Here is a 17,619-nt window from a genome sequence, read left to right on the forward strand (position 1 = left end):
GTGCACTAATTTGTAGATGAAGAAAAAAATTTACATCATTATAGACTGCTTGAATGAGCTTTGTCAGGGACTTTGAAGAACCCTAATTCAAAAGATATCCATTTCTGTTTCTTTTGAGTAAAATGGTCAAACCCCTAATTTCTTGTTCATTTGTGTTGGATCTCCATTTAAAAAACTTCTGAAGCTTGATTTCAGTGGAGTCACATATTAAAAATATGTACATTCTGACATCAGATAGTGCCTTTATTACTTTCCAGTGTCTCCCATTATCAAATATTTGCATAAAATCAGAGAATATTTCTAGCTTCCTGACAGATGTCAGTGAAGAGCTCTGCATAATTTGCAAACTTCTATTTATGATGAAATGTTCCAAAAAGTTCATTGTTGTCTTTTATTCAATAATGATTTATATATAATTTTATTATATACTTTGACTTGATCTTCAAACACATCAAGGAAAAGTACCTCCCTTCACTCAGTCTGACAAAAAATCAGCAAGGATGATGAACATTAAAAAGCGAAAGGAAAATAAATGTAAGAAAAAAGGACTGTCTAGATTCACATATCAATCACTGGGCAACTAAACATTCAAGATGACCGCAAACATTTGCTTAAATTAAATAATGAAATAGACCATTCCCAGCAATGGACAACTCAGACCCCTTCAATTCTTTTCTGATTTGGAGTTCACTAGGAATTTCTGCTAGTTTTTCAATTTGTAAAGACTTATTTGTGCACAATGAAGCTATATTTCAACTGTTTTTTTCTTTTCATGAGTGAATTTGTCCCTTCTTTGAAACAGCACACCAGTGCTCCCTTTTCGGAAGGACTTCCTGCGTCTGAGGCATATGTGATTGCATGAGTTTGGTCAACACTACAGTAAAATCATTTACTGTCTGATTATAAGTTTTATTCCCTTAAACTATCTCATGTGAAACACCCAAACCATAACATGTAGAAAATTAAAAGTTATTGTCTTATTCTGCTACACATTATTCAGTACCTTACAGTATTTTCTGATAGTATTAGTGTTTTAGAAAGCTGTTGGGTTTTTAAGACATCTCTGTAAGTGTGACAATGTGCTGACTATTTTCCTTGGCTTTTGTCTTCTTTGATAGAGCTTTTTCTCTTCTTTCCCTCCTTCTCTCAAACAGAGCGAACCAGATTAAATATGTTCAGCAGAACTAATGCTTCCTTGATCTTGCTTGCCTTCTTTGACTAATACCAAATAATTTAAGCCCTCTTGATTCCTCATTTCCATCATCATGGCTGAAAGAATACTGTCCGAATCTGCACATGGAACATCACTCTCTGTATTAAAAGAAAAAAAAAAAAGACAACAGCCCAGTGATACACATGTAGTATTAGAAAGTAAACAACATCAAACAGCTATTGGAGAAAGTTGGCTTAGTGACCACATAAAGAGTGACTGACGATTCAGATTTGTTTTCTGCTTTTGCCTATGTGGATTATAGCTTTAAGGAAATCACTAGGGAAGTTTGGCCATCACTATTCGTACCTCCACAGGCAGTAATACAGTTATGAACACATGGTTTTCTTCTTTTAGTAGTAAAGATAGCCGGGCATAAAGCCGAAGTGATTTTAATCTGTACCTTTGTGTCACCCTGATAATAACACTGCTAAAGAGTCCTGTAACATAGGCAGTTCTCTGCCTACTAAATCGTTATGTATTGTCTCTCTAGAGGACTTGTAATATTGTCTTTCTAGAAGCTTAAACTTGGCAATCCAGTGTGTTTTTATAATTTCTGAAAACTTTCTATTTTTTCCCTAATTTGATGCTGTTTACACATGCAGTTTCCTGAAGTCTATTGCAGGGAATATATATTTTTCTAAATGTAAAAATACTAACTAAAGGCTCAAGAGATAATTGTTACCATTTTGTGGATTTACTTTTGTAACAGATACCTTCTTTTATTACACTCTCTCCTTTTTTTACATCATAACTAGAAAATGAAGCAGGCAACATTCAAGGTTTTCTATTCAAAACAAACACAAGCATTGTGTTGTTGCACAAGACAATATGCAATTTATTATGTCACTATAATCACACATTCTCCCAAGCTATAAAGTCAGAAGTCTGTTCCACATGCTAGAGTCCATTAGGAAAGATTATTAGGAGAAGTCTGAAGGAGAATTTGGGTTTTAGGAACACGTTAGCAAGAGGAGGACTGAGACATAGAGCAAACTGTGGTCACATACCACAGTGACTGACAGCTATGAAAAATCATTTGATACTCACTTTATCAGTTCAGGACTATTATGGCAATATTTAGTAATTCAATCCCAACAAAGACTTTACCAACCAGTACAGCTCTTTGTATTTGGGTTTTGTTTCATAAAGCTTTTAATTGAAACCCTTTGGGGCAAGCTGCTTTGGAAAATGCATGCTGGGAAATGCGGAGGGCATGTTTGCAGTAAACTCTTAGGAGAGAAACCTTAAAATAAGGACCCAAGTAAAACTGGGTATTTACAGACCAGACATATGCCGGCTGACCTGCCTAAGTATAGAACACTAGAGGAGCATTCAGATTTGTTTCCTGTATAAGTATCTGGAACTGATGAGGTGATGTTTACACAAATGTGAGTATGAGGTCACTGAGATATTTTTACCAGATATATAGATACGTTACTAATTCTTTCCCCAACAGGTCTGAAGAACTGCAGAATGTATAAAATATTATAATCCTTTTTCAGCTTATGCCCCACTGCATTTCTCATTATAGAGAAAAAGAACTAAAAATATCAAACACCTTGCCTTGGTTTTACTTTTTGACTTTGGGGACAAAATAAGCAGGAAGGATTATTTTTTCAGAATATTCTTACCCTATACAAAAATGGAGGAAGAATATAATGTTGACGTCCTTTCTTATGTGACATGACACATATGAACTACATATTGCCACTTTCACAATGAGATTTTTGACTACAAGTGCCCTTTCCTTCATAGTTGTGTCATCTCTTAGCACAATGTTCGGCACCTATGAAAGCTTAGCACCATTCTGCCATACAAGCCAAAACATCTATGGAAATATGTCAGTAGTACCATGCTTGCCTCTCATGTAAGTCATCAAAGCAAGCAAATAATTTTTGCTTACTTAGCTATATGATGGATGGAAATAAAAGATTATTGAGTAACTGAGGAAAAAAAAAAATCATTATATGTTATGAAATTCCTCGAGAAATGTGAGATCTAGAAGATCCACCAATACCCTGGGAAGTCAGAAGCAAATGCAGAGAATTCTGAATAAATGTTGGAAGCCCCTTCCAAAAAACATTAAGAATATGAAGCAAGATAGAGAGAAGCTGGAGTGAGGAGGTAGGTCAGTATATTAACGAGATATCATTATTTTCCTTTCAGTTTTAACATTGCTAAAATTAGTTGATTGATGTATAGTCATGCTGGATTATACGTGAGTAAATGCAGGATAAACCATGTGATGTGATCCCCTCAGATTTCACAAGCAAAGCCTGGCTGACCCAACAAAACATCCCGAGACGAGGCGTCCAAGGAACACCTTCATGGAATCTGAAGTCGTGCTGGGGAGTAAGCTCCAAACACTTAAATCCTGGGTGGTTGTCTACACCATGGACTGCTGCATAGTATAGAGTTACCCATGTCTGCTTTGAACACCCTACCTCAGGGCAGGAGGCAGGCTAGCTCTGGCACTCCAGAACTTTGTACAGACTGAGAAGTACTCTGCTGAGTAGCAGGTTCCCACCAAGCTCCATGCTCTCTCAGGTAGACTGCTTTCAGTAACTAAAATGGCACATTCAAAGCTCAGCACTGTACTTGCATAGATACATGTTATCAGGTCCTAAATGTACGTAGCTTTGACGTTGCTGAACACTTTTCCTAGTAGTGGTGTGCTTGAAGCACTTCTGAGTTGAATTGCAGGTAAATTAATCACAACACATCTCCCCGGGGGTAGGCAGAAGCTTACTGTAGAGACCCCCACATTAATTGACACAAGAAACTGTGGTCGCCTGACTCATACTAATGAGGGATGGAGTTTGCTTGCTCAGCCTCCTCTGAGGAGACTGGTCCCAGCCTGATAAAATCTCTGCTTCCCCCTCCCCAGTCTCAGCATCTCAGTCGGCTGCTTCCTGCCACAGGGCAGCCAGGGTGCCGAGCTGGGTCACGTATCCTGCCTCGCAGTTGCAGAGTGGCTTTCCTTGTCTGCTCCGTAGGCTGTGTGGGCTCACATGTTTTGAAGTCTTGCCTGGAAGGGTGCAAATTTTTGTGATGTCTTGATAAGCAGATGGTTTTTTGGGTGTTTAAGTTCAGAAGGTGACAACATAGAAGAAGAAAAAAAAAGTCCATAGAAAAGCTGATTGGTAGAGACTGAACAAACTGATCTAGAGATTTTGTTCTTCTAATCACAGCTATTTCAGGGACAGATCCTCAGTTAGAGTGAATTAAAAACACTCCATAGAAAGTGATGGGATGCCACTGATTTACACCAGCTAAGTAGCTAGCCTGAGACGTTACTAATTCTGGGTAACACAATCCCCTATGATGCTTAACACCTTCAATATGGCAAGGTATTTGGAAGTGAAGCCACGTTTACTTTTTCCCACTAATATCCTCTTGCTTTTCTCATACCTGCTCTGCCCTTTGTCCCTGCTACACAAGGCACATTGTAGTAAACAAGAGAGTGACTGACTTACTGGCATGGCTGAAAGATGTGCCCCGCAGTGAACACATTCAAAAGACGCGTTTGATGACATATCTTTGTTAAGGACGTAAAAGGTAGCTATTGAACCCTGACTTCTGCACCTCAGCTATGTTGGTAAGCTCAAGGAGACAGTTCCTGTGTAGGGAGTATTTTCCTGATACCTGCTGGCCACCTGGAGCTGGAGGTGCTGTGTTTCAGTTTCTGCACATTGCCAGTAAGAATATAAATAGAACAAATATATATCCGTTTTAATACTCCACTCTGTATTATATATCAGCAGAGATATATCTGTGTTTCCTGTCTAATGAAGCATATGATCTTGCATGGTTTGAGGGTGACTCACCAAGCTTTGCTATTCTGTCAGACACTAAAGGAGTTAAAAGTGAGAATTTTGCTCATCCTGCATTTCCACTGCAATAAACTGCTTGAAGAACTGACTACCTGTCTTTCTTCTTATTTTAATAGATTCTTCAGAGATCTGTGGAATGAAACCTCTGTGTACAAGAAGCTGTCTTGGGAAATACAGATATAAACTTGTTTGTTATCTTGTTTATTATCATTTATAATATAAGAGCACAAAAAAAAAAAGTCATTTACATATTTGCTGAAATACAATAAGGCTGTATAAACAGAAAAGCATCCCCCTTACCTCCCACTTCTCTAGGTCACAAAGCAATATTCATTTTAATAAGTTTGAATCCCCCAGATCTTACGTGTCTGGTTTAAGCTCCTTGCCTAGGCTGCCTTACCAGTCAATGGAGAGAGAAGGAAGAATTAATCCCTTTGTAGAGGTGATTATTTCACATCCTCACCTTTACACAATAACATCCCCTGAAGATGTCCACAACTCACTGGTGACTGTCAAATAGCCTGGACAGCCAGCATAAATGCAGTGCCTGAGTTTTAGTTACTTATATCTATACACCTATACTACACAAATGTCAGCTCTTATCATATAATCAGCGGGTTTTTTCCTCAGTCCAAGGCAAAATACTAGCATGATTTTCCTTGCCATATCATATGGCTTGTGTGTGCTCTCTGGAACCAAACAGCATTTTTCTAGGGGGCAAATAAGAAATGATCACATCACCAAGTCCCCCTTTTCGTGCAGTGTTGTAACCACTTGCTGTTTTGGAAGAAGCCTTTTCTCTGACCTCTGCTGGCTTTGGGTCAGCCACTCACTAAGCTAAGTGGGGAAGAGGATTACTGAATTTCAGAAAAATACAAAGGAGGCTAGGTTTTAAAAATGTCTCTTATCAACACGTCTGCTTTGGAGAAGCTTTCGTTTGTCCAAGTGATTACTTTAAGTTCAGAGAGGTGTGCAGAATAGTTTCTAAATTTGTCTGACTTAGGAAAATAAACTGATGACTCTTACACAAAGAACAGCAAACCAGTACTACTCAGCCAGTAGAGAGGGCAGACAAATAATTAATAGTGAAATCACTGATTCCAGATTTTAATATAAAACCCCTTCAATATGAGGTTTTGCATTGAGATTTAAAAAAAAAAAAAAAAAAAAAAAAGGGTGACATTTTTAGCAAGTACCTTAATTACTGAAAAAAAAAAAAGTAAATACACTGAGCCAGTGGCTTTGGAACAAAAAGCAAAAAAAAAAAGGAAACATTACAAAATTCTAACTGTTTTATCTTCCCATATATTTCAAGCAGTATCTCCAGCTTAGAGATTAAAAAATGACAGTTCTGAGGCCAAATGTGTTCATTTTCAGTCTTTTGCCATGGGTTTTCTCAGGCTCTCTCCAGCTGCCCTGCATCTCCTCTCACTTCTAGCAGTAAAATTGTGGTGCTGTGACACAGCTTCTGGGCAATTAGACTTTTGTTCCTTATAGGTCCAAAAAGGATTGTGGGGAGCAGTACTGATAAGAATAGTCCTCCTGGATCATAAAGGCAAGGAGCTGCTACAGCTGCTTATTGTCCAGTTGTCCGATGTCAGAAAAGATATTTGCCAAAACAAGCAGGTGTTTCTATCCATAAAGGTGCACGCTTGGGGCCCAAAAACATATAGTGCTGTCTTATATGTGCAAATGTAAAAAGCTATGTCTGAAAATAGATGGACTGGTTATTTTTACAGCAATCCTGTTAGCATGCTGATTCATGACATTTCATTTGCATTCATTGAAACTGGGAGAAAAAGAGCGGATCTTTCAGCAATGAATGGGGACTCTGGTGATGGGGCCTCTGCTCAGTTGATTCCCACCAGATTTAAAACCCACCGTTGTCTCAGTCCTCCAACTGGATAGTCCTTTCCTTACTCAAAAAAATACTGTTAATGCTACTTAATGCCTACAACCAATGTCCTGGGAAAGACTGTAAGAGCAAGAAGAAAAAACTCTGAACTGTTAGACCTGTGTCTTGTGCTGAGTTTGCTTCTCTCCCTTCGGAAGCAGCAGTGCTAGGAGCTGCTGGTATTTCTCAGACATATTTATTGCCATTTGATGCCTCCTTTAGAAGGGTAACTCTTGCAATAGCACACCCGGTGGCCCTTTTGCCATCTCCATGCTATCCCATTAGCGTGCTGTCTAGACCACTAACATACCGTCCATATTAGTTCACCCACACTTGCAAGCTGTGTGTCATACTGCACCAGCATTAATGTTGTTGAGAAAATCTAATGTTTTCCAGCTCTCACACCTATGAAATAGCACTGACAATATGTACAGACCTCGTAAAGGTAAGGCTTAACAGAATTTGGAACTTGTATGATTCTATGTAGGGCTAAGTATCACAGTTATTTTGAGGCCCGTTGTTCCACTTTGCTTGACATTTGGCTCTTACTCTGGAACCAAGTCTCCTGGTGAGAGCAAGTATTTCTTGGCAGGAAGCTCATGACAGGAGTTTCATTACACACAAAGGCCAATGACCACATAACATTTTTGGAAAATGTTTTCCAGGACAATCTATCATGGAACAGTCTTTTGGATTATTTGTTTTGGCTGTCATCTTTCTACTACCACTACAAACACAAGAGGTACTTCAGTTAGTCCCAACCGAAAATGAATGCAAATTTTAAAAATTGTTTACTTATTATATAGTATTTTACAAATCACAAACTGAGATATATTTTATGCCCCAAACTGTTTACACAGAGTCATAATGGAGCATGGATTTCAGTCCAGAAGCTTGACTAGAACCCCAATTGCCATTTAATTGCTTAAATCAATTGCACTTCTGAAGCCCATGTTTCACTGAACTCTGCTGCACAAAATTTACATTGCAGGCAGAAAAAACGTTGAATTAGTCTAATTCTGGAGAGCTACAGAAAACTGACATGCATGTGTCCCTGATCAGACAATCCAGCAACACTGAGACATCACCAAGACTCTAGGCCTTCAGTGAAGTATGCAGCATAACATTTTAATAGGCTTATAAAGCCTACTTGGGGAAAGAGTCAAGTGTTTAACCTTTTAAAATATATTTAAATGAAGGGATGATATATAAATAAATAAAATTCAAGCTATACTGTCTCCTGATGGGTACTCCCTTTATGAAAATCACTACATGAGACCGAGGAGAAGTTGGGGAGTTTCAAGAACCAAAGCATGAAAACAATGAATGGAAAAATAATAAGAGTTGCTTTGCCATCTCACGCCAATGCAGATCCAGCAGTGGCTCTGTGGCAACAACAGCTGGGCAGAGCCTATGGAAAGGGAAGAATGGGAGGAAGCCACATAAGGGAACAGGGCTCGAGGAGAGAATGTGCTGAGCAAAACAGCCTGGCTCTGAGAGCCATTGCCAAAGTTCTGTTTGCATTGAATTGCCTTGCTTAGCACAGTGGGCCAGATTTAACCAACTAGGTTATTATAAACAGGCTTAATGGAATCTGATTTAAGAAGTGACCACAGGCAACAGATTCCCTGAACATAACCTACGTTATGGAGTACCACTATTATTAAAACTAACCTGGAAGTCCATTATACAACAACATTTTCTGTAGTAAACCCTTTTTTCAAATTTTAGCCATTCAAACTAAGGCTTTGCATGGAAGCCCCAGTCCATATTTTTCTTTTCAATAGTCTGGCCATTTCTAAGAATACTACATTTCTCCCTGACTAAGCAATGGTTTTTTCTCTGAGTTCTCTGCTGTATGGAAGAACCTGAAAAATTGGCATAATAATGTCTTTTACATTAAAAATATGAATTTGTCATCCCAGTAAAAGTAATGATTTGGCTAGATTGAGCAAGTTAACAGCTGGCACGTGCTAAGCAGAGACTTGCACTGAAACGAAAATCCTTTCATGTTACACCTGTGCCGGGCCTGCTATTCCAGCTTCTTTCCCCAACTCTCAGGAGCAGGAGGGCAGGCTTGTATTTAAAAGATTCAGCCCTGCTAAAGATTTTAACAGGTACCGCTGCAATGCCACAAGAATTTCTTAACGCACTTAGTTTTCATGTCTCTGTGCCCAGGGAGTTAGGGAATACAGAGCAGAGATGTCTAAGCTCGGAAACCACACTAGCTCAGGAGTAGGTGCAAGCAGTTGAATCAGTACAGCCCTGTGTCCAGTGGATGTTGTGTTCCTGTAGCAATCTGAAAAATAAATGTCTAATCTGAGATGCCGTGTCCAAGTCTAATATGGCAAGTCACCTAGATTCCAGACATCATTGATGGAGAGAAAGGCAAAAGGTGACCCCTTTCATGCTATGATACATCCATAAAACATAGGAGTTGTCACTCTCTGGAGATGTCTGCTTCTGCCCCTGACTACAGAGATATCTTAGCTAATATGTCCTAGCTTCTAGACAGCTGTATTTAGGTGAGATGAAGCCCATCCAAAATGTGAGGCCTATTAGCTTGGGCATAGTGCCTAATTAATTGGCTGTAATCCTTTCCTGAGCTAATGCCAGGCCTAGATTTGTGCCAGATTAAATGTCTCTTTCCTGAACTCCACTATTCACAGTGAAGATGCCCTTAAAAAAACTAAGAAATTACACTAAATGCAAATACACAAACCTTTTCATTATATATAAAGGTGCAAGATCAGCTGTTAAAAAAGTAGAAAACGATAGGTTATGATAATGATAGCAAAATATCAACTAGACTATAATTAACTGAGCATTTGACATTGCTGGGGAATTGATTAGAGGTAGAATCCTATGGAAAAATGACTACATAGTTGTGTAATTGAGTACTGAGCCACTCCTGAAATTGATCAGGAAGTTTTTAGGAAATCCTGCTGTGTCAAAACTGCTTATAAAACAGGGTGAGTGCCTAGTTCAACAACATTTTGTGAAGGAAAAAAAAAAAACCAAAACAAACCAAGAAACAAAAAAATAGAGTCTTTAGATATTTTAGAAACAAATAGGTTTTGCTTTTTTAGAATAGAAAGTAATACTTTTAACAATAAATATTTTCATTAGTAAACCATAGAATGCAAACAGGTTAAATTAAATTAAAAGAAAAAAAAACACCCTCTGAAATAGAAGTGAAATAATAAAAACTTCATTTTTGCAAATTTACAAATCACATTGTTTACTAAGACTTCACATTTTCTCAAAGTTTAGCCAGCCAGGAATTACTGTTTCTTGTTCTCGTCTAGACAAGGATGTTCATTTCCATGTTTAGGTGACTTGAATCACAGTTGCACAGATGACTTCAAATTTACCATCACCTATTATTTTTTTAATTCCTGTCTTCACAATCTTAGTAATGTTCTTGTATAATTGTGTCTATTGTGTCTCATGTCTTAAGTACATCTTTCCTAACAACACTTAGTTCTATTCATTCCCAGTGTGCAGAGCACAGATATGGTGTGACTCCTGACCGGAGCTGTCACAGTTTGGGCTAGGATCAAGGCTGCCCTTACTTAGGTACCTTATTTATGCTTCACTACTGAATCAGTGAACTACTGAATCAGTGCTCCCAAAGTAAGTGCCTAACTGCCATGTTTACCTGATGGAGAGGAAGTAGATGCCTTTGAAATTGGAACAGACTTCCACTCAGAAGCCTTCTAAGGCTCTCCTGGATGTACAGGGATCTTAAGCATTTCCTTTAGTGGAACAGGGTCATTAAGAATCAAAAATGTAGATGCAAGCTGGATGTCTCTGTGAAGCAGGCTCAGTTGCAACCTCATAGGGGTCTTTTTGTTCGGTAATTTTATATGTGCTTTACCTAATGCATCATACCTAATGGCACCTAGTGAATCGTTACAAGTTCATTATGAGAGAGGTAAATCTTTGGCTTCCCCATCTTATAGGCAAAGAATTTGAGGTGGTGACAAATGCAGTGAAAAGAACTGCTGAATCCCACTCTGTTAGTGGGGAAGAGGTCATGGGGACAGCAAGTGCTGGCCCAGACTCACCTTCAAAAGCTTGGTTGATGACTCCAGTTGCTACCTGTTTGTCTTCAAGGTGGTGGATGAAGGACAGTGGAGAGTGTCTTATCTCTTGCAGTTTGTCCTGAATATATGCAAAAGTAGGTCTACTGTGAGGCTCTTGGGCCCAGCATCTCGTCATTAAATCACATCTGGAAAAAAAAGTTAAAATGCAAACAGAAAATATAATAGAATCATTCATCTCAATAGTTAACATTAAATCACCTGAGAAGAAAGTCTGGCCTAGAATTTAATTTTCAAAAACTTTATATGTGGTACAAAGACTATCATCAGCTGCTGAGGGAAGGAAAAGCAGATTAAAGTTCGGTTGTCAGGAATACTCACTATGAATGCTTTTAATCTTTTAAAGATGGATATTTTTGAGATTGTGAGCAACTATAACATTAAAAAAGACACATTTGCCATTAATATCTGCTTCCGCCAAAGAAGTCACCAATATTTTCGAAGAAATGAGACAAAGAGGCAATTCTTCCACAGTAGAAAAAAAAAAATTAAAGATGCCTAAACCTAGAATCTACTCTGAAGTTATCAGGTTATTTAATCCTCCTTCAGCTTGTGGTACCTTAAATTTAGGGGAAGTTCAACACAAACCCTTCAGTAGAGAGAGGGTTAATTTAGACTTCTGCCTCCAGAGCAAAACAAATAGGGATAAGTTTTCCTATCAAAGGCAAAAATGGTATGAGTTTCCTCCCAGTGCAGGGATCACAGCTCACCTTGCACAACACTATCTGTACCATTCAGTGGAAAACTGCCCTTCCTGTTTGTCTAAAGGACAGGGCTGATTTATATTGCTTACTCAAGGTGAGTCCAGGCTACACAAAACCAAATCCTACAAAAGCCAGAGGGAGCTAGGCTGAAAACCAAAACACAGCCAGCACCTGGACATGCAAATTGTTGAGAGTGGAGAGAGGTCTTAGAGTCTCAAAACCCCAGAGTGTCGTTTGAGCAGCCAGTGAAAGGCCAGTTTAGGAATCTGCTACTGGAATGTGGAGTATTCACCTCTAAGCCCTAAGTTCAAATCCTCCCCTGACCAGCAACGTCCCAGATCTGCTGCTATGTGACACCAGCCACTACTGAGTTATGTGAAATGAACCGGCTTGCTCAGATCCTTGCTCACCCATCTTTAAAAGGAGACTGCTGTCCTTCCCCACAATTGGGTATTTTACAAAACCTGTGGTAACAGATGGGAGTAATCTTGACTTCTGATTTTTCAATAATATTAAAATATTGGCATTGGGTGAGAAATGTGAGTAGAAAAAATGTTTCAAAACCACTTTACGTTGTCCTGTATTGTGTGGTTGTGGAGCTGGACAGAATGTTTCTTTTTTTTCAGAAGGATCCAATGAAAACTTGAAAATCCATTTTAAAAATCTAAAAATGTGATAAGGACTTCTTAATGCTCTGAATCACTTCATCTGCTTACCTTTAGGTGTACTGTTTTTTGATGACCCTGAAAATATAGATGGAAAAGTACTGAATAGGTCTCAAAGTGAAATAATACTAATTTTACTTCTGCTGCCAACAAAGTGTCTGTCACATTGAATTTGAAAGCCAGCCTTGGGTGCTGGAAGGCAAACAATCTGTTTTCTGGTGATGTTAGTTGGTAGGATATATAATAAAAAAACATGAGTTCGGGTTAGAACTTGGGCTCTCATGAGCAGAGCTTTGTGCAAGGTGCACAAGGAATGAAGGAAACGAAGTGCAATGAAGGAAAAGAGCTGACTGAGAATACTGCTCCTCTGATGGAAAGGAACAAACAGCCACAGGCCAATGGAGGGAGAAAGAAATAGAAAATGATACATAAGTCATGGACTCATAAATTGGTTTGGGTTGGAACGGGCCTTCAAAGTTCATCTAGCCCATCCAACCTGGCCTTGAACACTTCGATGGATGGGCCATCCACAACTTCTCTGGGCAGCCTGTTCCAGGGCCTCACCTTCTTCTTTGTATACAATCTAAATGTACCGTCTTTTCATTTATGAAATAAGAACATGACAAAAATGGATTCTGAATATTTTTGTATTCCTAAGACCAATCTCTATATTTCAAAATAACAATTTTTTTATTGGACAATATGCTTTATAAAGCTGTTCAGTTTTGTTATTGAATGGGGATATTCATTACTGTCAAAACATTCAAGACTAGAATTTTCTCATTTTAATTATATTCCATATTCTTATTTCAAAGAACTTGCTGGTGGGCTTAAAATATTAATAGCAGATAGAACTGATATTGTTCATAAAGTGTTTAATTCAGATAAGCTTTGGGTTTCTAACAACAAAAACTTTCATGCTTTCTCAGAAGATATCTACAAATTTTGCATGAACAGCAGTTTGTGGCATGATATTTAGCTTTTAAGGCATGTTGTGACATCCAAAGTTTTAAGTCACGTGGCATAAACTTTCATTAGCCCAGAAAGGCATCAACATGATGCAGGTGAAAAGTCAGGTTAATATGCCAAGATATACATAAATGATGGCTTGAAACATTCCTATATTTTTTTGGGAGCCAAACATGGGCTAGCAAATAGTACACCCCTTCAGTATGAGGATGAAACTCAGACGGTTCCCTTACATCATGGGGAAAGCTTTTCAGGAAGAAATGAAAAATAACAGATTCAAACGCAACACTAGCTGAAGGTTTATGTTAGGTTTAAGAACCAAGTAGCAAAAGCTTTTAATTAGTAAACCAAAGTTTCTTCATCAAACTTAGTTGTGTATCTTTGCATGGGACTGAGCATTTGGTGAAACCACAGCCAGCCAGCAAGCGGCATCAGCCCTGTACAAATTCTCCTGACTGTAATCCACTGCCTTTGAGGATCTATATTGTTAGCTCAGTTCAGTCCCAACCTTGGCATACTCCTGCATGCAAGCCTCACTACCAGGTGGCTGTGCCAAATGTGGATCTCTGACTGCAAAAGTAGTGCCATTCATACATCTAATTCATCTCACTAAATAAGGCTCATTTCTAGATCCCCAAGCCCCTTTTCCAATTCATTAGCAATCTTTACTTATCCATGCTTCTTTGGGGGAAAGCAAACGATTACTCCCTGGAGAAATAACTTGTGAAAGCGAAGGGGAGCATTTCTCCCCCCTGCCCCAAAAAAAAATGCAGTCCCACTTCCTTAGTGATTTTACGCCCCAAGGTTTCTGTGTCAGCCCTACTTGCCCTTGCAATGTAAGCCTACCACAGATTCCTAAACACTTCTCAGCTGAAGTAGTTTGGCCTTTGAACTCTCTTCCTATCGGTGATGGTTTGTTTTGTCAAATGACAATGAGCAAGCCAAAGTGCTGAGGAGACAATTACAGACTACTGGTGTCCTGATGCAGGTTCAAAACCACAAGGAGGGAAGCAGGAATGTCAAGAATCCCAGCATGCCATTAATGACCCAGCAAAGTAGCAAAAAGCTATTTACGCTACTGACAGAAGATGTGTGCAGGTGCTGAGTGTTCACCAAATGAGATAAAAGATGGTATAGGTGTCTAAGAGCTCATTCAGCCCCTTGGCTTTCAAAAATTACGTTATTGCTATTAGGCACTGATCCTACAAGCTGCAACAGGCAGACCAGTGTTTAAGCCCTACCTTCTGGGCTAAATTTAAGATCTGGGACTGTAAAAATGACTTCAAGCAAAGTTTTCTTGATTCTTCTGAAGATCTGATTGCTTGTTTTAAAGGCAACTTCTAAGCCTCTGTGTGAGTTTGAATATCACACTAGTACATAGCCATACATTACCTCCTATGCTTTTTTGTTCACAGGATACTTGTCAGGAATTTTTTGAGGAAACCTTTTTCAGCAAAAAAATATTGAAATTGAAATTCCTTTGGGCTTTCATTTGTTCTGTGACTTCCAGTTTTGACCATGTTCTTAAAAGAAAATCCTTCTCTCTTCAGCTCTTCAGTTCCTCCAAGTGCTAAAGCTTACTTCAAAAAAAAATTATTGCTAATATGGTGCTTCAGCTATGCTTACATAATGATAAATAATCACCCTCTCTGGAACTCAGAGCATGGTAATTATGTGCGACCTATCACAGAGATCCGGGCTTGCCAGTCACAGAATTATTCTCAATCAGTTTCCTCAGCCCCAGGAATAAGAATTGTGCACTTTAAGTACCCTGTCCTTCAGTTGGTAGGATCTGTTGTGAAGTGCATTGCTGTGACTGCTTGTGCAGAGTGGGTGATATAGGAATTGCAACATGAAATTAGACAATACTGAGTGATCACTGGGCTCAGGTTCAACTTCCTCCTTTGTATGCTTCTGTCCAGTATGGGTTTGATCCACTATATGTATTCATTTTATTCTTTTAGTTGCAAGAATTTTGCAATTAAACCCAAACTTTGTGCTCAAGAGGCAAACGGAAATTGAAAGCTTTGTTTTTACAGTTCAGTGAAAAACTAACCAGAAGTGCAGGCTTCCCCTTTGCTGTACTGCTTCAGCTTTCTATTGTCTTTTGTAAGAGTTATATCTGCAGAGAGAGCACAGTTTATTTTCCATGTATACTCTAATATTACCTTAATTCTTGCAACTACCATTGAGAAAGCCAGTTATATCTGCTACTACAGGCACATGGTGTACAGGGACCAGCAAATACTTCGTAAAGCCATCTTAACTTTTAACCAATGCCATCGGACACGCTCAGCCTGTTGTCACATTACTACCAGATTCATGCTCAAGACTGACTTTACATTGTGTCTGAAATACCCACCATTCAACTTCAACACTTAAATTCTTACTCGCAAGCAGCACTACTGGGTGAGTTAGTAGTGGGTTGGCAGCTACAAGTGTTAGCTGTTTTATCCGAAAAAAAAAACCATGGAGGACATTGAACTCTTAATGGGAATAAGTAACATTCAAAATGATGGCCATTTGGCAATAAGCCTCATGCTTCTTGTAAATATTACCAAAAATATTTAAACAAAATTAACTTACAGGTCATCAGGACAGTTATCTGGAGGTTCCAGCCTTCCTCCAGATCGTACATGCTGTAAAACTTCTGTATTGGAGAAACCTGGATATGGCTGTTGACCCAAAGTTAATGTTTCCCACACTAAGACTCCAAAAGCCCTAAGAAACATCGATAAAAAAAATTAATTACCATAATCATCATGAACAATCTCTTCATAAACAGTTACAGTGTCTCTAACCTAAGACTCAGTTACAAAAATTAGGAGTAAGAAGTTCTAATTTTTTGTGAAATGATTCATATTTTCTTAAGCCAGCCTCTGGAATAGCTAAAATAAATGTGTATAACTGACACAATTTCCCAGACTCACAGAGATGCAGCTTAAAAGGCACTGAGAGCCCACAACTTCCCCCGGCAATGCTCTCTGGCTGAGCAAGTCCTCACTGAAACAAGGGTTTAGAAATCTCTAGAGGTGCGGTTGGAAATGGAGAGAGACACGTTCTCCTAAGCACCGCTCATTAAACAGTCAGCACCTCATTTGGTTTGGCACAGAGCACAGAACCACTTGCTTAGATAAATGTAAGAGTGGCAGTCAAATGGATGGGCTGCCGGGACTGAGGACTTGGACAAGATCACAGAATCACAGAATCAGTGGCTGGGGCTGTAAGGGACCTCTGGAAATCAGCTAGTCCAATCTACCTGCCAAAGTATGTACACCTGGAGCAAATTGCACAGGAAAATTGGTGTACTATAGCCCACCATGAGTACCTACGGCTGCCAAAATCTAAATTTGTGTGAAACTCAGGTTTAATGGATCTAGTCCTTTTTTTTTATTCTCATCCCCCACCATATCTCTTCTTGACAAGGCGTCTTGGCTTGTTCATCATAAACTCAAACCCACCCAAATATAAACCTTTAGTAAATTTCTGTAGCAAAGTACTATGACGTTCCCCTGATGATGCTGAGAAAATTTGGCTTCAAAATAAAGAAATCACCAGAAGAGGGTAAAACGTTAACAGGAAAGTATTTGGCTGTAGGAAGGAAATGTCAATCAACCTAATGGAAAACAAAATGGAACAGCATGCAGGCAGTCAATTTACTGACTGATCAAGCAAAAATTATGCTGTGGGCCTAGAACAAAGTTGTTTAATTGAGTGACACTAGCTCTTTCCAGCCAGAATCCAAAGGTAGAACTCAAAGCATTAAGAAATATAACCATGCAGGTACTGTCATGATGACAAACTTTTCATTAGTTCATTAAAATATCACTTAGGAGGAAATCTGCCTTAGCCTAAAAATTATTAGGGATGGCAGTATACTACCTTATCATTCTCCCTGTAAACCAATATTTTCTTGCCATGGGATTTAGTATGATTATTCCCACAGCTGTGTGAATGCTATAACTCACCAGACATCAGAGCGATTTGTAAAGACACCATCAATGAGGCTTTCAGGAGCCATCCATCTGACAGGGAGCAGGCCTTCTCCTCTTTTCCTGTAATAATCGTTTTTATAGACATCTCTGGCAAGTCCAAAATCACCAATCTTTACTACCCGGGAGGAGCTCTCGTATCTTTTTTCAGACACAAGACAGTTGCGAGCAGCCAGGTCCCTGATTAGAAAGGCAGAAACAAGATGTGTCCAGGTGGGTTTTGAACATCTCCAGAGTAGGAGA

At 39.0% G+C, this 17,619-nt stretch overlaps 1 protein-coding gene across 1 annotated transcript in view; it reads right to left on the minus strand.

Annotated features, from left to right (window-relative positions):
- Positions 1-1,118: 1,118 nt before the first annotated feature.
- Positions 1,119-17,619, minus strand: part of ROS1 (ROS proto-oncogene 1, receptor tyrosine kinase) — a gene marked incomplete at its 5' end in the record, with an annotated part of 72,297 nt that continues 55,796 nt past the window's right edge. The window contains 4 exons of the mRNA XM_080342285.1: positions 1,119-1,311; positions 11,011-11,174; positions 15,971-16,105; positions 17,353-17,556. Of these exons, the coding sequence (XP_080198411.1) occupies positions 1,166-1,311; positions 11,011-11,174; positions 15,971-16,105; positions 17,353-17,556 (649 nt within the window). The 3' untranslated portion in view covers positions 1,119-1,165. The remainder of the gene's footprint in view (positions 1,312-11,010; positions 11,175-15,970; positions 16,106-17,352; positions 17,557-17,619) is intronic.

Source organism: Nesoenas mayeri (genome assembly GCF_963082525.1).
Source record: "Nesoenas mayeri genome assembly, chromosome: 3".
Taxonomy (NCBI): Eukaryota; Metazoa; Chordata; class Aves; order Columbiformes; family Columbidae; genus Nesoenas; species Nesoenas mayeri.